We start from the raw sequence: 25038 nt of genomic DNA, 5'->3' as shown, positions 1-25038 counted from the left end.
GTGAGGCCCGGCGGTGCACTGGTCAGTCAGGGTGTGGCGTGAGGCCCGGCGGTGCACTGGTCAGTCAGGGTGTGGCGTGAGGCCCGGCGGTGCACAGGTCAGTCAAGGTGTGGCGTGAGGCCGGCGGTGCACAGGTCAGTCAGGGTGTGGCGTGAGGCCCGGCGGTGCACTGGTCAGTCAGGGTGTGGCGTGAGGCCCGGCGGTGCACAGGTCAGTCAAGGTGTGGCGTGAGGCCGGCGGTGCACAGGTCAGTCAGGGTGTGGCGTGAGGCCCGGCGGTGCACAGGTCAGTCAGGGTGTGGCGTGAGGCCGGCGGTGCACAGGTCAGTCAAGGTGTGGCGTGAGGCCGGCGGTGCACAGGTCAGTCAAGGTGTGGCGTGAGGCCGGCGGTGCACTGGTCAGTCAGGGTGTGGCGTGAGGCCCGGCGGTGCACAGGTCAGTCAAGGTGTGGCGTGAGGCCCGGCGGTGCACAGGTCAGTCAAGGTGTGGCGTGAGGCCCGGCGGTGCACTGGTCAGTCAGGGTGTGGCGTGAGGCCCGGCGGTGCACTGGTCAGTCAGGGTGTGGCGTGAGGCCCGGCGGTGCACAGGTCAGTCAAGGTGTGGCGTGAGGCCCGGCGGTGCACAGGTCAGTCAGGGTGTGGCGTGAGGCCGGCGGTGCACAGGTCAGTCAGGGTGTGGCGTGAGGCCGGCGGTGCACTGGTCAGTCAGGGTGTGGCGTGAGGCCGGCGGTGCACAGGTCAGTCAGGGTGTGGCGTGAGGCCCGGCGGTGCACAGGTCAGTCAGGGTGTGGCGTGAGGCCCGGCGGTGCACAGGTCAGTCAGGGTGTGGCGTGAGGCCCGGCGGTGCACAGGTCAGTCAAGGTGTGGCGTGAGGCCCGGCGGTGCACAGGTCAGTCAGGGTGTGGCGTGAGGCCCGGCGGTGCACAGGTCAGTCAGGGTGTGGCGTGAGGCCCGGCGGTGCACAGGTCAGTCAAGGTGTGGCGTGAGGCCCGGCGGTGCACTGGTCAGTCAGGGTGTGGCGTGAGGCCGGCGGTGCACAGGTCAGTCAAGGTGTGGCGTGAGGCCCGGCGGTGCACTGGTCAGTCAGGGTGTGGCGTGAGGCCCGGCGGTGCACTGGTCAGTCAGGGTGTGGCGTGAGGCCGGCGGTGCACTGGTCAGTCAGGGTGTGGCGTGAGGCCCGGCGGTGCACTGGTCAGTCAGGGTGTGGCGTAAGGCCCGGCGGTGCACAGGTCAGTCAAGGTGTGGCGTGAGGCCCGGCGGTGCACAGGTCAGTCAAGGTGTGGCGTGAGGCCCGGCGGTGCACAGGTCAGTCAGGGTGTGGCGTGAGGCCCGGCGGTGCACAGGTCAGGAGCGGGAGGACGGAGGGTTCTTAGAGTATGTGATGAGATAGGAGGGAGGTAGGGATGTGGGTAGACGTTATGGGAGGGAGGGTGATGGGAAGACAGTGTTAATGTGAGGTGTGGCTTGGTGGAGGCTGAGGTCATGGTGGGTGTGGCCCAGGAGGGAGGTGTGGCCCTGAATTAATTAATGGTCAGGTTTTACCAGCAACAATCAGTAACCCCACTAATTACTTACCCACACCACCACCTGTCTTAAACTACCTTACCCACGCCACCTGGCTAACCCCACTGACTATCTTACCCACACCGCCTGGCTTACCCCACCGCCTAGCTTTGTGGGGTTTTATGACCATTGTATTGACTGGTGTAATGCCAATTCTTTTATTAACTGGTGACCATTGTATTGACTGGAGTAATGCCAATTCTTTTATTAACTGTAACTCCTTTACCACAAGAAATATCATTGAATCTTCTGTTATCAAATACACCAAGAATTTTAACGTTCATATTAGTGAAGGTCGACACAAATTGGATAATTTTTGTTGTTGGCAAAATTTTTACCGAACCGAACACAGCAACCCGATATAGATAGATAGATAGATAGAGAGAGAGAGAGAGAGAGAGAGAGAGAGAGAGAGAGAGAGAGAGAGAGAGAGAGAGAGAGAGAGAGAGAGAGTCGTTCCCGGGGTGAAGATGTCAGGTTATGAACGTTGGTGCCCTTGGAGGTGGGGATGGTCGGTCCACACATATGTTGCGTCCCCTGTGGTGTTGCGTCCTTCCTAGGTAGGTAGGTGGTAGCACAGACCTTGGCTGTTACCCTGCATGCAACACTGTGTTGATGGCACACCTGTGTACACTTTAGTACACGAAGAGTGGTCTGCACGCAAGCAAAATTTAGGTTCGACTGTAAACTTACAAATACTTATTAACTATTACAATTGTTATTCCCTGATGGGCTACTTAACAGGTTTAGTGCCCAAGACCCACTTTTCCTCCCAGTGTGTGGGGGCGGCAAGACAACGCAAGATGGATTATCATCATTACCGTCCATGTCACCCAGGTGGCTGGTTGGTTCGACCTGTTTGTTCTCTGTCGTGGGTCTCTTGGTTCGATACTGGGCGGGTGACAGGATGTCGCCAACAGGATACACGTAGATTGTAGTAGTTACAATGTCAAGTGTCACCTGCTGATTATGAAGCAGTATTAGTCACACAGTGTCTAGGGTCATCTGCAAATTACGAAGCAACGTTTGCTACAGTGTCAAGGGTCATCTGCTAATTACGAGGCAACGTTTGCTACAGTGTCAAGGGTCATCTGCTAATTACGAAGCAACGTTTGCTACAGTGTCAAGGGTCACCTGCTAATTACGAAGCAACGTTTGCTACAGTGTCAAGGGTCACCTGCTAATTACGAAGCAACGTTTGCTACAGTGTCAAGGGTCACCTGCTAATTACGAAGCAACGTTTGCTACAGTGTCAAGGGTCACCTGCTAATTACGAAGCAACGTTTGCTACAGTGTCAAGGGTCATCTGCTAATTACGAAGCAACGTTTGCTACAGTGTCAAGGGTCATCTGCTAATTACGAAGCAACGTTTGCTACAGTGTCAAGGGTCATCTGCTAATTACGAAGCAACGTTTGCTACAGTGTCAAGGGTCATCTGCTAATTACGAAGCAACGTTTGCTACAGTGTCAAGGGTCATCTGCTAATTACGAAGCAACGTTTGCTACAGTGTCAAGGGTCATCTGCTAATTACGAAGCAACGTTTGCTACAGTGTCAAGGGTCATCTGTTAATTACGAAGCAACGTTTGCTACAGTGTCAAGGGTCATCTGCTAATTACGAAGCAGCGTTTGCTACAGTGTCGAGGGTCATCTGCTAATTACGAAGCAACGTTTGCTACAGTGTCAAGGGTCATCTGCTAATTACGAGGCAACGTTTGCTACAGTGTCAAGGGTCACCTGCTAATTACGAGGCAACGTTTGCTGCAGTGTCAAGGGTCACCTGCTAAATATGAAGTAATACTAGTGACAGTGTCGAGGGTTACCTAGGATGTGTATTGCCTTATAGAAAACGTATTCATTTACATCCATCCATTGCCCCAGTTTAGAATATCAAAAAGTTTATTTTCATGTATTATGAAATGTATATGTATATTGTACACAACATGGCTATGTTCACTCTGTCGCAGCGGACAGTAAATGCAGTGCTGAAATGCAGTGCTGAAAGGCTGATCATGGAAATACGGCCTCAGGCGTAATTCTTAGTAGAATTTTCGCCCAGCCACACCCGAGATGAAAGCGAACGGGAAACAACGTTTTCTCCCACGTAGCACAGACGAACGCTTGCTGAAGACGAAAACTCGTAGTGTAATGCGAGAACTACCTCACCTTACGAAACAATAGAACCGAACCTTAAAAGAAGACAACGGTGGATGTGAGTTTCACTCATGATGCCATGATGTGGTCTCGGTACACGACGTATGAGGACAGAAGAGGATGGACACTGCACCGTGTGGCATCTTAAATGCGTATCCTCACATAGAATTACCTGGTCGTCTGTCGGAAGTAAGTATACACAAGTGGGGGAGAAATTGACATTAATCACCCCTTAGTACAGCGGCAGAGGTCACTCCCGAGTGGAAGAACCTCGGGAAATGTAGACCACAGAAGCTCTCCAGACACACACGAATGAGATGGAAAGTGCAAGGCTGCCAGAACCAGAGAGACTCCCGTTTTCTACATAGGAAAAGCAAACGAAGAAAGTGGAATCAGATAGAGGGTAGGTTTAAAAAGTCCCCAAGTTCACTCGAGAAAGGAGAATTATCCTCAGGAAGTAGAAACATTGATATTGTCTCAGATTATATCATACGAAACGCGAAATAGAAACAGTAAGAACAAAGAGCCAATCATGATATTGTGAAAAGAAATATTTTTGTTCACGTCCAAAGTTCACATTCAATACCTCAGTACAATTGGCCTAACTAAGAACAGAAGCACGTACACAAATGGCAGTAGCGAGGAAGCTGTGTAGTAAAGTGGCAGTTTGTGTCAGTGTGGATGACCACAAAACTTTTCTTGGAAGAAACATTAAACTCAAAACAAGATCTTTGAATAGTGACCCCCTTCCCCCAGACTTGCCCTCTGCTCAGTGGCATAACACACTGGACATTTAAGAAGGATACAGACTGTGTGTACATGTCTTCTGCAATAGGACCAGGCTCTTGAAACTCCCTCTCTTCTTCATCCTGCGATCACTATAAGACCCTTGAGCCGGAACATTAAGGATCAGGTCAGAGGCCACGCCATCATACCTACAGTTCTGTACTGAAATGTTGAACCAACTGAGAGACAAACACAAATCACAAGAGGCACTGAACACCTTCTCGAGTGAGAACCTGGACTCTGCCACATACCCTCACATAGTTGACAACTTAGTTCTGCTTCACGAAGGAGAAAGTAGACAAGTTGCAAGACACTCACAGCCAGTTGTCGCGAGAGTACAATAACATTTCTGAGAGAATCCAAAGTTGTAAAGTGAGATGGACTTTTATACAGTCACCAGTTTCCTATATAACCCAGCGGCTCGTGGCTTGAGAGCCACAAGACCATGCCTGGCCACAGCTCCCTAATCACTACCACAACACTGTGATGACGCAGGAACAAACACCCGAGAGCTTGTTGATGTGCACAGACTTTGGCAGAATCGTTTCGACAGATGGGACCACCTCCTCACTAGCTCAGATATGGTAGTGTTATCGGTGGAACGAGGCTTTTCCATCCGTCCAAGTCTTTTATTTCGAATAAGGCTCTCTTGTCTCCCTTGTGGTCATTGTTAAGTGATAACACCATTTGCTCTCCCAGCAGGACCTAGACCAGTCAGCTGGTCCGTCAGTCCATCCTGACTCACACCACTACACCCTGCCTCTCTATACTCTCAGTAAACTATAGTTTCTTCCACACAACCTTCGTGTATACTGTTGGGTTGATTATCTCATGCCCTCCATGGTTTGATTTTTAAGACTGTGGTATGACAAGAGCCATGTTCGTTGTCTCATGACCCCACGTTATTTGGTCATGGTTTGGATCACGTTGCTGCAGCAGCAACTATATTGCAAGCTTCATCTCACACCTTCCAGGTATTATATGTCTTTGTTTACAAACACTGAGCTGTCTTGCCTGCTTCCACTTGTACCTCTTCTGAGATGTTATATGATTACCTAAACACACACGTATGATATATATACAAGTATTCATTCCTTTTTGTTGGTCTGATAATACTTTTACATAGTTAACAAGAGTCACAAGGTAACATCTTACTATTTGCCTCTGAAGATTTCTAATGTTGACCCTAACACGTTTGTATTGGAGGTATTAATGAGAGTCCTTGACTCGTATCACTAGAAATACACCTTCTGCATTCGTCTTATTAAAGCAACTCAGCCTTTAAAACCCTGGGACCAAACGGTGCAAGAAAAACCTAAAAGGATACCACAGGACCTGGCCACTGTGGGGACAGGCCTGAGGATACCACAGGACCTGGCCACTGTGGGGACAGGCCTGAGGATACCACAGGACCTGGCCACTGTGGGGACAGGCCTGAGGATACCACAGGACCTGGCCACTGTGGGGACTGGCCTGAGGATACCACAGGACCTGGCCACTGTGGGGACTGGCCTGAGGATACCACAGGACCTGGCCACTGTGGGGACTGGCCTGAGGATACCACAGGACCTGGCCACTGTGGGGACAGGCCTGAGGATACCACAGGACCTGGCCACTGTGGGGACTGGCCTGAGGATACCACAGGACCTGGCCACTGTGGGGACTGGCCTGAGGATACCACAGGACCTGGCCACTGTAGGGACTGGCCTGAGGATACCACAGGACCTGGCCACTGTAGGGACAGGCCTGAGGATACCACAGGACCTGGCCACTGTGGGGACAGGCCTGAGGATACCACAGGACCTGGCCACTGTAGGGACTGGCCTGAGGATACCACAGGACCTGGCCACTGTGGGGACTGGCCTGAGGATACCACAGGACCTGGCCACTGTGGGGACTGGCCTGAGGATACCACAGGACCTGGCCATTGCCACACAACAGTACTGCACGTCAGGAGCAACACGCTCCCCACGCCCCCGCAACGTTAATGTTCTCACTAAGTACACGTTCATACCATCCATCGCCCTTTGCTACGAGCAGGACCCTACAAGTGGAAGCCTCATCTCTCTCGTCCATCAAAAACTGGGTTTACGGACGAGATGAATCGCAGATTCGTGTTTGTGTGTGTAGATATACCTGCTTGTACTGTACGGGAGAGGAGGCAGTTTTACACTCATGGGGCCTCCATCTCTCTCTCTCTCTCTCTCTCTCTCCTATCATACAATTTTTATAAACTTCTTTTCGCCCTGTGTGTTTGTGTGCGAGATAAGAGATAAGTAGATGGATTATATGTTTTAATATATACATAAGTACGAGTTAGGGAAGATGATTACACTGTGCTATGCCACAGTCTGTTAGGTTTTCGTAACAGATCTTACAGGGTTGTTTTATTTCGACTCCTGATACATATATTTTCGCTGGCATACTTCGTTGTCATAAGATTGAGATAAGCTGGAGAACGCTTCCCACAGTAGCAGAGGCTGTGGGGGAACACATAGCCTCACAGTCAGACAAAGAGATTCGTAAAATGCAAATTTTATTAGGAATATAGCTAAGTGCTTTGATTTCTACATCTCCTTTCTTATTGTATGATACACATAGTATTGCAATATGATATAATAGGATATGTATATATTCATATGTATATATATATATATATGTGTATACATATATCTATGATATGCATAACATTGGACATCTGATATAGTCATAATAATGTATGTATGAACCTTCTCGAGGAAAAGTTTTTATCTGGCAGTTCAGTTGAGTAGTCTTGTGGTGGTGTCAGACTGTGTCAGGAAGAGGGTTGGCTGGGCGGCTGACAGAGGGCTGGCGAAGCGTGTGGTAGAAGAAGGGTTGACACAAGGGCTGATGAAGCATTCCTGTGGCCACGAGGGCTGACACAGTGACTGGTGAGGCGTGTGTATTGCCAGGAGGACTGACACAGTGACTGGTGAGGCGTGTGTGTTGCCAGGAGGACTGACACAGTGACTGGTGAGGCGTGTGTGTTGCCAGGAGGACTGACACAGTGACTGGTGAGGTGTGTGTGTTGCCAGGAGGACTGATACAGTGACTGGTGAGGCGTGTGTGTTGCCAGGAGGACTGACACAGTGACTGGTGAGGCGTGTGTGTTGCCAGGAGGACTGACACAGTGACTGGTGAGGCGTGTGTGTTGCCAGGAGGACTGACGCAAGGTGAGGTGCAGGGCATCTTGTAAGGAACTCTCAGTGGTGGGGGGGACACAAAGTTAAAAAGAGCCGCCCCTCAAAAAATTTCTTCGAGACAAGGCCCAGTGTGGTGGTGTCCGCTGGGGCTTACACACACTATCGGGACAGGCAGTAATAGGTCGCGCCCCGTGGAGATTCCCCCCCACCACTTACTGCGTTAAAAGATGGCCTGGAGAGGCGCGTGTGTGTGTCGTGTGGAGGAGGGACTAGTGATGCGCGGGCATCACCGAGAGGCTGGACACAACATGGGGTCGTCTAGATAGAAAAATAATCTTTTTTTTTTTTCCTAAAGAACTGATTTATTTGTTGCGATTTCCAGTATGTGGTGAAGGCTGAAGTCAGATCAAGGGTTGAAGGTGTTGTGATGGGAAGGTTGAGAATGATGAAGGAGAGGTTGAGGTGGATGACTGGCAGGTTGAGGTGGATGACTGGCAGGTTGAGGTGGATGGACTTGCAGACGGTGGGGTGTCGGTCAAGACCTCGACTCTGGAACTCTAAAAGGAAGGTGGTTCTCGCTCGCTGCTGCGCGGTGTTGGACGGGCTTAGGTTGAGCTCGATATGTGTGATGCCGGGCAAGCTCACGAGATCTAAGCTGAGTAAGGTCTAGTGGGGTTACACCGCCTAGAGACTTTGCGTGTGTCTGGGTCTAGAGGAAGCTGCGTGGGCCTAGAGTGCAGAGGAAAAAATTGCTGCGGAGGTTTGGGTGACCCTAGACGAAGCTACGGAGGTTGGGAGGGTCCAAAACAAAACTACGGAGGTTTAGGTGGACCTGGACAAGCTGGGGAGATTCGTGTGGGCGAGCACAAAGCCACGAAGGTTTAGCTGGGCTTGGACAAAGCTGGGGAGGTTTAGCTGGGCCTGGACAAAGCTGGGGAGGTTTAGCTGGGTCTTGACATAGCTGCGGGGGTTAAGATCGAGCCAGAAAAAGCATCCAAGCTCTAGGCAGACCTGGACAGAGCTAGGGAGGTTTAGGTCGGCATAGACAAAGGTATGGAAATTTGGCTGGGTGTGGAGAGAACTACTTTGTGGTTGATTGTGGTTGGACAGAGTGAGGAGATTTTAGGTAAGGGTGTCATAGATGTAAGCAGGTTTAGACGAGGTTGAACAAGAGCTGGGTGAGGTTGTACCAAGGCTGAAGACAGCTAATTGGAGATACTTAAGGCTGGACAAAACTTAAGGTTGGGTCGCTCGTTGAGTTGGGAGAGTGAGTGGGTGAAGAGGGTACACGTGTGTGTTTCACATGTATCAAATGGATGTCCAGTCTAGGCCCATCTATAGTGAATCAGGTGACAAAGAAACTCACACACAGTGTAAGACTAGAGTCTCAGTGTAGGCCTACCTAAGGAACCATTCACTACCATGAGATAGGTGAAGCCAGGACCTTCGCTACCACTAAGTTTAACAGCTGGCCTAACCACACAACGATAGCTGGCCTGACCACACAACCATAGCTGGCCTAACCACACAACCATAGCTGGCCTGATCACACAACCATAGCTGGCCTAACCACACAACTATAGCTAGCCTGAACACACAACCATAGCTGGCCTAACCACACAACCATAGCTAGCCTGAACACACAACCATAGCTGGCCTAACCACACAACCATAGCTGGCCTGAACACACAACCATAGCTGGCCTGAACACACAACCATAGCTAGCCTGAACACACAATCATAGCTGGCCTAACCACACAACCATAGCTGGTCTGGACACACAACCATAGCTGGCCTGAACACACAACCATAGCTAGCCTGACCACACAACCATAGCTGGCGTAACCACACAACGATTCAATCCTTACTTAACAGTCCACCGTATTTACTTAAACTAATTCATTTCTTGTGAAGTCTCTGCACTGGGCACCAGACTCCCTCCCTGCCTTCTGTAAAGCTTAATCTCCAGCCTCTATCCTCATGAACTCCCACCACGGTGTGTGTGTGAGTGTGTGTACGTGTGTGTGGCACATCCCCTCGTCATACAGACAGCACTACAGCCCCTCGTCTCTAACCAGTTATGAGTCTTGGCTTCCTATAGCAACTCGTCGTTTGTACTCTATAACTACGTGGCTCTGCTACATCTCTCACTACTGGAAATTACTTTGTGTTTCTTGCTTCTCCCTCCTCTCTGACACTGTTTCTAAACTCCATATACCCACACCCCTCGACCTGTGCTGCAGTGAAGAGTATACCCGCTAACTAGGCACAGTACTGCACGTCCGACAAGCGTTACCTAGACCTGATATCCTAACAGACGACTCATCACTTTTGTAACGTAGACCCAAGTGGCCTCTCGTGTAGCTAAATAGTCTCTCTCTACCTCACTCTCCAGCAATGTGTTGCCTCCTCGCGTTACCCTACGAACAAGAACCTTCATTCCTGTCGATCTCATCATCATTATCATCACTCTACTGCATGACCCTGGTTTATGGGCATTACACATGGGCACAGACCTGCGTGCCCTGGATCCAGTGGTCGAAGTCCACCACCGGTGGGTGAGGGAGACCGTAACCCTCTACCACGCTTCAGCCAAGTACATAGCGGAGAATAATTGTGACACCAGAGCCAGCGCGTAGCGTGGTAGCAGGCACAGTACAACACGCCCCGGTGGATGCTGTAGTCAAACCATGGGAAATCCTGGCGCGGAGCCTTGAGGAACAGCGGTACATGGCGGTCGTTTTTGAACAAGTAGTCGAGACTGGAGACGCGGGCGGCGCTCACGCGAACTCGATGGAGTAGTCGGCGCTGAAGCCCTTCACGTCCACGGCGTACTTGTTGTCGGCTTGACACTCGTAGTAGCCGGCGTCCATCTGGGTGGCCGGGTCGATCTCCATCTTGCTCTTGATGAGGGCCTTGCCCTCCTTCCACTCGTGCACCTGCAACGACACATGGCATTACTGACGTGCCGCACACTCCCTCCTCACCACCCACACCTTCCTCACCTCTGGTGGGGTGTCAGAGAATATATACACACACACACACACACACACACACGATCTCCGCAGTTAAGAGTCGTGGTTACTTTTGACCGTGTTCATTGATTTTGTTTGAACATTCTAACATTTTTATCGTCTTAACTTTGATCATTTGTTCGAAGAGTTAGCAGGTGAACTGCTTAAATGATCTCTGCCAATCTTTCATCTACTACAGGAGGAGGCTCTGGCAGAAGACGCACCTCCAGTTTAAGGAATTATCTACTGAATTCTGCTCTAATTCTGCGCATAAGATTTTTTGCTATTACTGTGTATTGCTAGCGAGCCATTTGGCATTAAGCTTGAAGGTCATCATTTGGTATTACCGAAGAAATTCCATGCATGTATCATACATTCATGTCCTCTCTGTATATACCTCCCCGAAGTTGATATAGTCATGTTCCCAACTGGAGCATTTATATGACACCTTATTTAAGAAGAAGGAATTATTTAGAAGTTTTTCTTGTGATTAACACATCTATATCTCAGCTTACTGGGTGGAGTCAGAATGTATATATAAACGAGACATAATGGTTAGCTGGTAATTTAGGTTTTGGGACCATCAACTGCCAGGGTCATTAAGACTCGTTAACCTTAAGTTATAAACACCATTTGAAAAACTCTTCGAGGTGTCCAAGATGCCCGTACATACTCTCATGTTATGTATGGCTCTTGGAAGACATGGTGATTAGGGTGTTCATTACCTACTTTGGAATTGGAAACCAAGTGAAAGTGGATTGTAAAGAATTGTATATATTTTTTTTAACATTTTTTATCTTACGAATTAGAAGTAACAACAGGATTGGATATCATTCACTCGAATCCTACAGTTAACATTGTTATTCATGAATGATGACATTGTAAACATGCATGTATACGCAGTGACTAAAGTAATGTGGAGATGAAACGTCTGTTGTTGTAGACGTTGTGAGAATCAATCCTGTACATCTGAATCCGCTTTTTGCTACCATCAGTCTGTTTGTCTGTGTCTGATTGAGAAACAAATAAGACTGAATAGCATGTCATTGTGCGTATCTACGATAGTCAAAACCATAACACTGTACTTATAACTACAGAATGAGATGTGTGGAGTATTTGCCGTCGTAATTCGTTTTAGAATGCCTTACAGGATTTATATGGGATGAAATCCTCCTCTTGACTCCCTCCAGGGACATGACGTTGGTAAGGAATGAATCAGAATGAAAACCTTCACATGGCTACCTCTCCATACGGTACCCTGTAACACTTAGGAACTGACTGCAACGTAGGTCTCCCTCCGTCAGCAGTAACCTTCAGGAAGTGGCTGAGATTTTGTGCCTCATCCTCACCCTCCAGCATGAAACTTGAGGTTATTTATTTTTCTTTCAAGGACGGGCATGAAAAGCGAGTCTCTCCTGCTGGAATTTAATTGCCTGCAAGACGTGTCTCCCCAGCTAAAAATTCTCTTTCATGCAAGCATCAACCCGGAGGAAGTGCCCTTTCGTCAGACTTTTTATGTCGTGCTGGAAATGGCCTTCAAGGAAGTCCCTTCGAAACAGGAAACTCATGTACCAAAACCTGAGGTGAAATAGTTAAGATGGACTCCTCGCACGCCAGTATGCATGTCAACACAGGGAGGCTTTGAGTACCTCCTCACCTTTATAAGAAGGAAAGGCTTTCCATCTGAAGCATTCTTAACCAGTGAAAATACAGACCTAGTAAAGTGTCTCGTCAGTTCAGACCTTTTGAGTGGTGGGAGGACGACCCACTTGGAAAACGTCTGAGCAGTTGGAGGACGACCCACTTGGAAAACGTCTGAGCAGTTGGAGGACGACCCACTTGGAAAAACATGAATTCGCCTTGAATCTTCTGAGCAGTTCGAGTACTGACCTCAAAGAAGTTTGTTTCGTTAGTATCATGAGAGTAGCATGTATAAGATTGATCTTGGAGTTCCCATTAACCAGGATCCTTCTGATCTGGACAGTTTTTGAGCTGTAGGGAACATCATTTCAACTGGAATAGCGCGACCACTTAAGGTTGATTTGGTTGGAGTTTCTGTCCAGCCGAAGTTTTCTGTTTGAAATATATTTTATGAGATTAGAAACAGACAAGAGTATCTAGCTTCAAGGCCACGACTGACACTTGCTTGCGACTCCAGTCGGTAAATCTGTATTAACAATTTATTTTTTTCTACTTGCCCTTCAACTCTCACTCCACTTTAAACTTGGTGTTTCTGATCTTTTCTGTTATCAACAACTGCCTCTTTTCTTCTGGAGAAATTTGACCAAATGATATTGATTTAGGGGGAGTTTTTGTCCAGCTGGAATCTCTTATGTGAAATTAATTTTGAGGTAGTTTCTGACCATAGAAAAGGTCAATTTAGGAGTTCCCTTTTAGCAGGAATCTTCTCCCAGTATGAGTTTGATCTGGAAGTAGTGTTTGTTTCCCTGGAAGCCTCTTACTTGTGTAAACACGGAGATAGACGAAGTATCTCATTAGCTGGAACGTTCTAACGTGTCCAGAAATTGACCTGGAAGGAGTGGCTGTTTATAACTAACCATACTAAAATTGACATTGAAGGAGTATATGTTCAGTTGCAGCCCTCAGGTCTGTGGAAAGACTAACTGGAAGAAGTTCCATGGAACCTTCTGACTTGTGTAGGAACTGACCTGGAAGAAGTGCTTCATGGAACACCTCTGACCAGCGGCAAAACTGACCTGGAAGAAGTTCCATGGAACCTTCTGACTTGTGTAGGGACTGACCTGGAAGAAGTGCCTCATGGAACACCTCTGACCAGTGGCAAAACTGACCTGGAAGAAGTTCCATGGAACCTTCTGACTTGTGTAGGGACTGACCTGGAAGAAGTGCCTCATGGAACACCTCTGACCAGTGGCAAAACTGACCTGGAAGAAGGAATGCGAGTAGAGCTCGATGCCGTCCTTGAACCAGGTGATGACTGGCCGCGGCTCACCCTGGGCCGTGCACATGAAGACGATCTTGCGGCCCAGCACGTACTCCGACTCGAAGTGGGACCACAGTGTGATCTTGGCACCCTGCGGAAACGTGCACATGTGTGGGTTTACTTGCTCTAAAACAGTACTGTCATTCTCCTATGTATAGACTACGTACATACTACAAGGATAACAGTCAAGCAATATAAAGCTAACAAGAATATACTATCGTCATTTCGGACGTGGAGTCAGGGAGGCATCAGGGTAGAAGTGTGAGAGGTACGATGAAGTGAAGGATGGGGGGGTTCGAGGATCAAGAGACCCAATGGAAGGACTTGAGGTGGAGAGGCAGAGGCGGTGGTGGAGGCGCTACACGTGCATGTGTGGAGGGGCTGGGACCAGCATGTTTGAGGGCCCTGCTTAGGTCCTGCTTCTGCCGAAGAATCCAAGACGTTTGTTAGCATTTTAGATTTTTACCCATCAGAAAACTGAGTTAGAATATAGATGATGCATCTTATTTTTGTGACTGTATTACTGTGTAGTTACGTGACAAATAGACGTCAGGACTGAAAGAAATTTAGATTATATTTAGCATTCCTAACACTGAATGAAATTTAGATTATATTTAGCATTCCCAACACTGAATGAAATTTAGATTACATTTAGCATTCCTAACACTGAATGAAATTTAGATTATATTTAGCATTCCCAACACTGAATGAAATTTAGATTACATTTAGCATTCCTAACACTGAATGAAATTTAGATTATATTTAGCATTCCCAACACTGAATGAAATTTAGATTATATTTAGCATTCCCAACACTGAATGAAATTTAGATTACATTTAGCACTGAATGAAATTTAGATTACATTTAGCACTGAATGAAATTTAGATTACATTTAGCATTCCTAACAGTGAATGAAATTTAGATTACATTTAGCATTCCCATCACTGAATGAAATTTATATTACATTTAGCATTCCTAACACTGAATTACATTTATCATAGCTGTATTAATAACTCGGATTCTTTTACATTTCTCGTCATACATCCAGCAGGGAAGTGGGTCTGATAAATGAGTCAGCCATTCTGGCCCTGGTTAATATGGATTTTTTTTTCTTCTTCTTTCCACTTCGTTCAAGCCAAAGAAAAGAACCCTCCAATACTCACAGTTTAAAGCATTTGGCTACATTCGGCCTCATTATTTCTCAAGTGGCGTGAGCATACAATACTCGTGAGGTCGGGGACTGAGCCTTTACATGGCAATGGAGGCAGGTCGGCCGTACCACACACACACACACACACACACACACACCAGAGTGTTCTATATTGAGCACACTGCTGGTGCCTCGAGAGCAAGGTAGTCATTCCTCTTTAACTGCTGGGTTTATCACGCTACCTTCGTTTGAGGAGCTCATGAGAAACTGCTGTAGTTACCCTTGCCCTTCCAGGGTCATAATTGCGATGGCATAGCCCCGAGGTCGGTGAGAATGAGATTCATATGTATTTTTAATTCATCAACGACTTACTATGGTAAGGGAAGGTACCAGGGTTTAATGACTGTGTTTGTATGTCAGCGTGTGTGTGTGTGTGTGTGTGTGTGTGTGTGTGTGTGTATTTTTTCGGTGTGGTATGTAGGGATGCAAACAGATGAACATGGAGAACAGACGCGTAACAGGTCATATACCGTTCACTGCCGTGAACCTCGTAATACAGAGGTGAACACCTTGGTACTGATTATGTACCACACGTTGTGACGCAGGCACTTGTGTTGGCTCTCATGTAGGCTTGCGTGTTCCTGGCCCTCACAGAGGCATCATCAGGAATTTACAAGGGAAGAAAAGTAAGTAAGAGAGCTTCCTGGCGATGCCTGTGTGAAGGCGAAAGCTTGAATGCAATACAGGAATCACCTTGGCCAACTGTTGTTGGTGGAGCTTCCCACCCGATGTTGGAATAATAATGGGAAAATGTAGACAACGTAAAGAAGATTAACAAAGCTGAATATGATGTCGTATTCAGTTCTGTGTGTGTGTGTTAGACAACTCCTGCTCACAGCTCACACTAATGTATATATTTGTTTATATATATATACATATATATATATATATATATATATATATATATATATATATATATATATATATATATAGATAGATAGATAGATAGATAGACTTAGAGACGTTGTACTAAAATAGGTCCACCTTGGGTGGGTTGGTTGGCCAGAGTCTCCTGCCAGAGTAGCACCTGGCCAAGAGCTCTTTCACCTTTATGTCATTGAATATGTATACCTGGCCTGAGGATGGCTCTTGTCACAAAGGCTCGGACACTCGAGTCGAAAATCATAGGTTTGGGAGAGAGAGAGAGAGAGAGAGAGAGAGAGAGAGAGAGAGAGAGAGAGAGAGAGAGAGAGAGAGAGAGAGAGAGAGAGAGAGGTGCGTAGACCGATGGACAGACATCATAGAGTTTGTCTTTCCATCAGAAGTTATAGGAGTGTGTTGGTGTGTGTGTGTGTGTGTGTGTGTGTGTGTGTGTGTGTCCGTCACGTGGATTATATAAACCTACTAATATTAGTTATCCCTCTTGTTCCAGGTGAGGTGAAGTGTGGGTCAGGAGGTGACACTTGGTGAGTACTTTGATCGTCTGCATGCACTCGCCTCAGCACACACACACACACACACACACACACACACACACACACACACACACACACACACCAGGCTTAGGCAGGGGTGTGTGTCTGTGTACACATAGGAGTAAAGACATGGTGCACATATAGAAGGTTAAGAGACGGGGCAACACGAACGCAAAACTCTCTGTCCCCCAACGCGCACGCAGCAATCACACACACACACACACACACACACACACGTCTGCTGCCGTGTGCGAGGATTTGAGTTATCGTCTTGCCTCACAAAACATGCATTTATGTTGGTTGTTTGAAAAGGTTGACGCCTCAGTTGAGTAGCAGGGGTTTAGCCATCATCCAATACGTGATGTCTTGCTCAGCGTTGCCCTGGTCTTGTGTGTGTGTGTGTGTGTGTGTGTGTGTCTCGTCTCCTTCCCTCCCACTACAGTGAACCCTCTGGCCATGTTGATGGTAATATTCCGTTGACCTCATAAGTTTGACGGTACAGACCCTGAGCAGCACGGTACTGCCCTTGGCCACGACGGTGCTGCCTGCCGTTTGGGACTTTAGATGACCGTCTAGCCCCGCCCCCCTCCCCCTTCACGTGACTCTCAAGGGTCAGGTCAAAGGTCAGGCCGTCGTGACCCAAGGGTTGTAACTGGTTCAGTCATGTTTATGTGGGTTGCATTGCATTTTTTTTGGGTCACGTTGGTTTTATGTCGGTTGATTCAAGGTTGTCGAAGTGTGGGCAGAGAGAGAGAGAGAGAGAGAGAGAGAGAGAGAGAGAGAGAGAGAGAGAGAGAGAGAGAGGGAGGGAGAGAGAGAGGTAGGTAGGTTCTGTTTGCCATGATTTACTGGTCCAGATGCATAACATGAACTAATTGTATGCTATAATGACTCGTGCTATGGTGCATGGATTGCCTTATATTTCGTAACGCATGAACTGTGAACATTTTACTTTCATGTTTATGTATATAAGGAGGCCAGTTTGTGAAGAGCCTTCCAGCCGGAGTTGACTCGTGAAGATCTGGAATTACGAAAATATTATCGAAACATTTGCTGTCTGTAGGAATGATAATGATGATAAGTATAATAATAATGATAGTAATGATAAGGTATGATGAAGGGGTTGGTCGTAAGATCACCTTTATAATGAATCTTACCACGAAAGCAATAGTGGTGAAGGTGAGGAGATCACAACAGGTGTAACTGTGGATGAGATTATCGGGGAAGGTGAATACTGGAGTGAGTGTCTGGTGGTGAGGTGAGGTGAGGTAAGGTGAGGTGAGGTAAGGTGAGGTGGGAGTGTCTGGTGGTGAGGTGAGGTGAGGTGGGAGTGTCTGGTGGTGAGGTGAGTACTGGAGTGTCTGGTGGTGAGGTGAGTAACGGAGGGAGTGTCTGGTGGTGCGGTGAGGTGAGATGGGAGTGTCTGGTGGTGAGATGAGGTGAGGTGGGAGTGTCTGGTGGTGAGGTGAGGTGAGGTGGGAGTGTCTGGTGGTGCGGTGAGGTGAGGTGGGAGTGTCTGGTGGTGAGGTGAGGTGAGGTGGGAGTGTCTGGTGGTGAGGTGAGTGAGATGGGAGTGTCTGGTAGTGAGGTGAGTGAGGTGGGAGTGTCTGGTGGTGAGGTGAGGTGGGAGTGTCTGGTAGTGAGGTGAGTGAGGTGGAGTGTCTGGTGGTGAGGTGAGGTGAGGTGGGAGTGTCTGGTGGTGAGGTGAGGTGGGAGTGTCTGGGAGTGAGGTGGGAGTGTCTGGTGTGAGGTGAGGTGAGGTGGGAGTGTCTGGTGGTGAGGTGAGGTGAAGTGGGAGTGTCTGGTGGTGAGGTGAGGTGAGGTGAGGTGGGAGTGTCTGGTAGTGAGGTGGGAGTGTCTGGTGTGAGGTGAGGTGAGGTGAGGTGGGAGTGTCTGGTGGTGAGGTGAGGTGAGGTGAGGTGAGGTGGGTGATGCAGATGTACACCTCCAGGGAGGCAGACTTGAGCCAGCCTGGGCACGAGGTACTCACGCCATTGTGGTTGTAGTAGGCCCGGCTGTCCTCCGACTTGAACTTGGTGATGGAGCCTCGGTTAAAGGTCCTACGACCTTTCTTGCCGCGGCCCTTACCCCTCTTGCCCTCCGCCACGCTCACCAGCAGCACCAGCAGAAGTAGCACCAGCCACGCCCATCGCGCCCTCATGGTGATGCCACTAGCCTGCTGCACGATCACCCCAGAGCCATACACCTGCCGGCACCACACACAGACATATGAGAACACATCATCACTACAGCGTAAGTGTTCAAGACGAGGCCACGATACCTTCAGTTTGCCTAACCCGTCCACCACCACCACCACCACGTAACACTAGGCCCGGCACAAGGCCCCGTGGTGTGCGCGGTTGGCACTGGGAATGGTCAGTAGTGTTATCACTAAATATAAACAATAAAGTTACAGTAACACACAAGGAAACAATGGTTAGTTGAGGTTTGACTCCTATATTCTGCTCCGGGACTAGACCCTTGCAACTCTCTCATTTTCAAGGATCCAACACAACCCCGCTCCCTGCAGGAGGAAGGAGAGCACTTCCAGAAATAGTAATAACTTCACACATCATTAAATTTTTCGAGAGTCCTAAGATGTGTGAGTCGAGTGACTTGAGAGAGTCGAGCAAATTTACACAGTCCGAGGTAAGAGGGGCCTCAGGGAGGGAGGAGGCTCATCCCTGCCTGCACCACCACCACGTCGTGATGTGCTGCAGAGGAAACACAATACCGACATGTTCCTCGCAGACTCTGCAAAGCCTCTGACAGGCGATGGCCATGGTGTCTCACGCATGTGAATCACTCGAAGTAGGAATGATTTGGCGAGATGTGAAGATGGGACACCTTCCCTAACGAACAGATCACAAAACGTCATCAACTTTGGGGGTTTCTACCGATGCCAAGGGGTGTTCCACAAGGGGACGATGACATCCCCTTGCAGCACGGAGTCGTGTCCCTCCATGGCGAGTGTCAAAGGCGAGGGTAGGAAGCCCCTCCTCCCCTTCCTGAAGGAGCCTGCTTTATCCCGACCAGATCTTGGCCACTACACCTTCCCCGGGGTGTGTGTGTGTGGGTGTGTGTGTGTTCGCCATCACCAGGACCCCTCTCCTGAACCCAGGGCCCGTCCGTCGGTGTGTTGTGGTAGTGAAGTGTATGGTAATGACTCCTGTTAACAGCCGGGAGATTACCGACGTCCGGACACGCTTGGATCCGGCCACCCGCGCCCCCTTCAGCGCCTCCGTCAGCATTTTAAACTCATTCTTACCCAGTCCTCGCCAAGCTCTGTGGTCCATATGCCTCTGTGCTGAAGGCGGCTTCACCACTACGTACGCTCGAATCTACTGCTTTTCTTCATCGGTGTCTTTATGGTCACAAACACGTCGTCCAACACCAGAATTACGTGATTGGGTTTCGAACCAACCCCCAGACGTGGGCCGCTGTTGGTACAGTTCTAGTGCACCCACGTCCGCTGCTGGACGTATCATCCAGCTGCACAGCGTCGTCGTCATCCAGCTGCACAGCATCGTCGTCATCTAGCTGCACAGCATAACTCCAGTATGACCCCGTTTCATTGGCATGAGAAATATGAACGGAATGTAGCCTTTCATTTCTCTCGAACCGATAAAACCCGATCTGTGCACATCTGTACCGTAGAGAGAGAGAGAGAGAGAGAGAGAGAGAGAGAGAGAGAGAGAGAGAGAGAGAGAGAGAGAGAGTTGTCTCATTGACGTGTTTGTTCTCTCTCTCTCTCTCTCTCTCTCTCTCTCTCTCTCTCTCTCTCTCTCTCTCTCTCTCTCTCTCTCTCTCTCTCTCTCTCCACACACACAGACACACACCCACTCAGGATCCTCTCCATGTACGCCTTATATCATCCACACTCACACTGGTCCCTCTACACTGTACGCCTTGGACCAGTCACGTAGACAGCCAGGGTCCACCACTACGTCCCACGTAAGGCCCGAACTATAGAATCCTCCTCCTCCTCTTCCTTCTCTGAGCTTTGGTCACCTCGCTATAGAGGCGCAGTGAACAAATAGAGGAGGTCCAGAGGGAGACATCAAAGGCAGTATCAGAATTAGAAAAAAAAAACTTGATTACAGGGAAAGACCTCAGGCCTTTAATTAGCTCACCATGGAAGAGAGCAGAGCGAGGGGTGACCTGATCACAGTCTTTACGTTTTCAGACCATCTCGATGACGTAGATAGTCAATAATGCTTCTCTGAGATGCAAACGATAGAACGACTGGAGGTCGCGACATGAAATTCAAGTATAAGACTCTTACGAAAGGTGACGAAGAAATTCTGTAACAGTAATAAGAGGAGAAGATGAATGGGATAAACCGAGTTACGAAACAGTGAACGCGTGGGCGGCTTACACAAGTTTAGAATAATGTCGGTTAGCAGGCTGATCTCCAGAGGTGGGGCCCCACGGTGTACAAACCCTCCCCGTACAGCACAGATAGGTAAAAAAAAAAAGATCGTAATTACATCAAGACCATAGGTCCTCCGTTTCTCCAGCTTGGGTCCTGACCACAGACAGGCTCTTTGGCTCCCCTTACACCAACACCCCGACCCACAATAGCTGGTACATCCTGGGGCATGTACATCTATTGAGAGTCCTGTGCGCCTACACCCACAGATGTACATAAACACCTTGGTTCCTCTTCACACAGAGCGAGGTTCCTGTACTCGTACACTCTCGGTCCTAAACACTACACCCTTGGTCCTCCTCACCCGTACTGTAAGTCTTCAGTAATCACGACTTTGTGTCCTTGACATCGACACTCCAGGTCTACTACACCTACGTCTCGAGGTCTCAGCACCTACACCCTGGATCCTCTTGATCCACATGGTAAGACAGTGGCTACACCTGAGGGTTTTCTGAACGTACACCTTCTGTTTGGAACACGGACAACCCGAGTCTACACCCTTCTACACCCACACGCTGGACTCTCTTTACACCCACACGCTGCACCCTCTACACCCACACGCTGGACCCTCTCTACACCCACACGCTGGACTCTCTTTACACCCACACGCTGGACCCTCTCTACACCCGCAGGCTGGACCCTCTCTACACCCACACGCTGGACCCTCTCTACACCCGCACGCTGGACCCTCTCTACACCCACACGCTGGACCTTGTACACTTACACGTTAGATCTGGGGTTCCCAACCTTGCTGTTCCTCTGTACCCCTCGTGCATCTGACAGGTTCCTATGTACTCCTAGAAATTAAGGCTCAAAAATAGATGAAATTCTATTGATTCTATGTTATTCTATCATGTAATCTGTGAGACACTATGTAGGGATTTTATACTGATTTGTATCGAGGGTGTTCTATATTGCGCATGTTCTACATTACTTATGGTGTACACTGTACATCAGTGTACACCATGGTCATACCCTCAGACCCCCTGATATGTAGTACTCCCTGGGAAATGCAAATGTACCCTTGGGAGTACATGTATCCTTGGTTGGGAACCCGTGCGCTAGATCCTTTACACCCACACGCTGGGTCTCTTGCATATTTCATGTGGATTATCCACGCTGGTTCGATCTTGTTCACCCTTGGTAAAGAGCCGATGCCTTCCATCTCACCCTAGATATCTACACCGTGACAGTTTCCTGCACACACTCACCTTGTGGTCGTGTGTACCCACACCCTGGCTCTGCACGCCCTTATACTGCCATTACCCGAGTAGCGGCCGTAATTTGAGTGGATGGAGGGAAGGTAGGGAGAGAGAGAGGGGGGTGGAGTGCTGGGGGTGAGTGTGTGTGTGTGTAGCGGGCGATTCAGCCTGACAGCGAACCAGGCCACTTACTGTCCCCGCCACTCATGATAATTGATGAACACTGACACTAACTGACCCCCGCAGATTGTCACTTCCTCTCCACCCTCGTCATCATCGTCATCATCTTGTCCTTGCCCTTCCCGACCCCCCCAACTACCCTACCCCTTCCTGCTGCTCTAGCTTCAGCCTCTGCCACGCTCGCACCATTTGCTTCCTCGCCTACCGACGGAACCCTCGTGCGGGGTTTCTCACCTCACCTCGGAGGAGGACACAGCGTCCTTGGGTACTGTCGTCCGCGCACGCACTGCGTTGGGTCTCGGACGTGAGACATCCTCTGAGGAGGAGAGACAGTAGCGCGGTCATGACGCTGGTCAATAACCGACGTAACGTTACTGTTGTCGATCACCTCAACACCTCAGGTGTTTCCCAGGGACACACACAGAACGTGTGCAGGTGTCTCAGGTTGTGTGGCAGAACGCGTCCCACCACCACGAGAGGGTATGATCGATCACAGGAGCGTGGTGGAGGTGCTTAGTGACAAGGGGGGAAATGTGACGGCAAGTGTAGAGTGTGCGTGCGCTCGAAGTATGTGACTAGGAATGAATGAGTGCGTGAGGCGGAGGGAGGGAGGTAGGGGCGTTGACTGTGTGTGTGTGTGTGTGTGCGGCACGTGTGTGTATGTGTGTGTGTGCGTGTGTGTGTGTGTGTGCGTGTGTGTGTGTGTGATTGAATGAATGCGGGCGGCAGCTGTGGTGCCTCGCCCGGCCCACCTAGGGAGCGGCGGTCCCCCGCTGGGCCCACTACCTGCCTCACCGGATGACATCATTCCCTAGTAAGTGGACTAGGGAGGAGCCGGTGGCTGCGACCTGACGTCTGGAAAATACAACGGCCGTTGGTGATTTACTTGGTCGATACGTTGGAGTGGGTGACGCCAGGGGCGGGCGGGCGGGCGGGCCGAGCCGGGCAGGGCCGGGGAGGAGGTGTGTCTTGATACAAGCCGAGTGGCCAGGGGAGGTCGTCTCCTGGCCCGGCTTCCGGGGTGTAAAGTTTGCTGCCGCTGCCTCCGGACGCAGGAAGCCAGAACAGTTTGCTTTATTTTTCTTGCGTTTCTCCTGGAGGAGGAACAACGAAGTAGAAAGAAGCCTTCTGCTCTATTATTCTGCCTCTGCCGTTCGTAGATTAGGAGCTTATGAGACTGTTGCTGTCCTCCAGCAGATAAACCCTTCGTAAAACCATCAGGTCTTCTATAGTCTCTCCCTCCCATGCGCTTCCATGTACCCAGTGTTACTCGTATCCATATAAATGTTTTTTTTTTAAGTCATGATCTCGGTAAAGAATAAATGCACACTGTATCAGCGGGAAGCCCCAGAATCATGACGGTGTTCTTAAGTGCGTGAGGTTGTAATCTGGAGGCATCACACTTGGGACTGAGGCATCTGCATTATGAGCAACATTTTTCAGCTCCTTAATGGTTGTGTAAATTCCCGTGTTCCCTCGTCTGGTAGCGTACAGATTACCGCTGTAACTAAGATTATTTCCCATCTTGATCATCAACGCCTCATCTGATGATGATGATGAAAACAATTAGGGTGTTATACGCTCGTCCTCCGACGTACAACACAACGCCCCCTGTCGTCACTTCTGTATCTGTTTAGATTAGGGCTTCCATACCTCACTGTTCACATCATATACATGTATCACCATGAAGGCTGCCAACACTATTTGCCTCAGTCGAGGGGGATGTTCTTAGTTACGTACGATCTAAGCCTCTTACTTTGGCAGTTGTCTTTCGGTAAAAATGTCCTTTTAGGTTCAGATCTTGCAGGATAGACTGTGGAAGAGGAAAATGCTGTCGTCTGCTAGCATAGGGAGTCAGTTGTGTTTACAGTAATCATCGTGGATTGCAGCTAATATTATTCTTGTTACAAATATGCATAAGGTGTCGTATGTTAAGGAAGACTCAAGTTAAGTTCCCGCAAAATTCTTGCCAGGAGGGAGTGGCTTCCCTTCCCTCATGTTTGACCGTCTCCTTCGTCCCAGGTTTGCATCTGTTTCATTGAATCTGTCCCTTCCTGTCGTGAGTCACAGATAGACAGAATGAACGTTATCTGTCCTGTCCACCACCTCTCGTATTCCCATCATACTCGTATCTCTACTCTTCCTTAATTCTTAAAACTTCCTTCACCACTCTCAATGAAAAACTTACAGACTGTCAGGAAGACCTCATCAAACATTATAACATTGTTATGCACTTTTTTTTTCGTTACCAGTCGTGTTTTACAAACAGTTCCTTCACCGAGTGTAAGGTAGCGCCTGCGCTGTATCGGGCCAACAGGTCAGCATCATCTGCATACAGTAACTGAATGTAACATCCATTTTCATCTACTATGGTTTTGCAGCACACTCTTGTCTCGCTGACGTCTCGAAAAACTTTTAGCCATCGTGTGGCACTGGGGGTCTGGTCTGGAACTGGGGTCTGGTCTGTAAGCTTCCCTCACTGTGCTCTCCTCCCTCCTCTTAGCTCTCCTGCCCTCATCCTGTGCCTCTCCCTCCGCCCCTTTACAGTCCATGTCTCTTTTTCTTGTGGAATAGGAAGATTTACTGTCCCCGTCATCTCTCCCATCCCACACAGCAACATTTTCCCTCCCTCTTATCCTTCCCATTCCTTCTGTTACATGTCCCTTATCCTCTGTAATTTTGTTCTCACTTCGTGACTCGTGTCCTGCTCTTCCCTTGCCTTCCCTCCCCTCTCTTCCCTCCCTCTTGTACTCTCTTATTCACCACTCTCCTCCTCCTCCTCCTCCACCTCTTCCTCCTCCTCCTCCTCCTCCTCCTCCTCCTCCTCTTCCCCCTTTCTCCCTCGTCTTCTTCCATCACACTTATGCCTTTCCCTCGTTACGTCTCTCTCTCTCTTTCCCTATTCTGTTCATTTAGTCTCCTTTTCTTACTCCATCCTTCCTCCTCCTCCTCCTCCTTG

General features: G+C 49.0%; 2 protein-coding genes across 3 annotated transcripts in view; one reads left to right on the top strand and one right to left on the bottom strand.

Moving 5' to 3' along the window:
* The window catches only part of Plod (procollagen lysyl hydroxylase), a 230558-nt gene that overhangs the window by 77805 nt on the left and 127715 nt on the right, over nucleotides 1-25038 (top strand). The window lies entirely within an intron of this gene.
* LOC139748234 (immunoglobulin superfamily member 10-like) overlaps nucleotides 7020-25038 on the bottom strand; it is a 118675-nt gene continuing 100656 nt past the window's right edge. For both annotated transcript variants that reach the window (XM_071661102.1, XM_071661112.1), the window contains 3 exons: nucleotides 18256-18471; nucleotides 13582-13731; nucleotides 7020-10603 (listed from right to left, as the gene is read on the bottom strand). In XM_071661102.1, coding sequence (XP_071517203.1) covers nucleotides 10445-10603; nucleotides 13582-13731; nucleotides 18256-18471 — 525 coding nt within the window. In that variant the 3' untranslated portion in view covers nucleotides 7020-10444. The remainder of the gene's footprint in view (nucleotides 10604-13581; nucleotides 13732-18255; nucleotides 18472-25038) is intronic.

This window comes from Panulirus ornatus, chromosome 5 (assembly GCF_036320965.1).
Source record: "Panulirus ornatus isolate Po-2019 chromosome 5, ASM3632096v1, whole genome shotgun sequence".
Lineage (NCBI taxonomy): Eukaryota > Metazoa > Arthropoda > Malacostraca > Decapoda > Palinuridae > Panulirus > Panulirus ornatus.
Note: the sequence above shows the minus strand (reverse complement) of the source record. Positions and strands in the feature narration are given on the sequence as shown.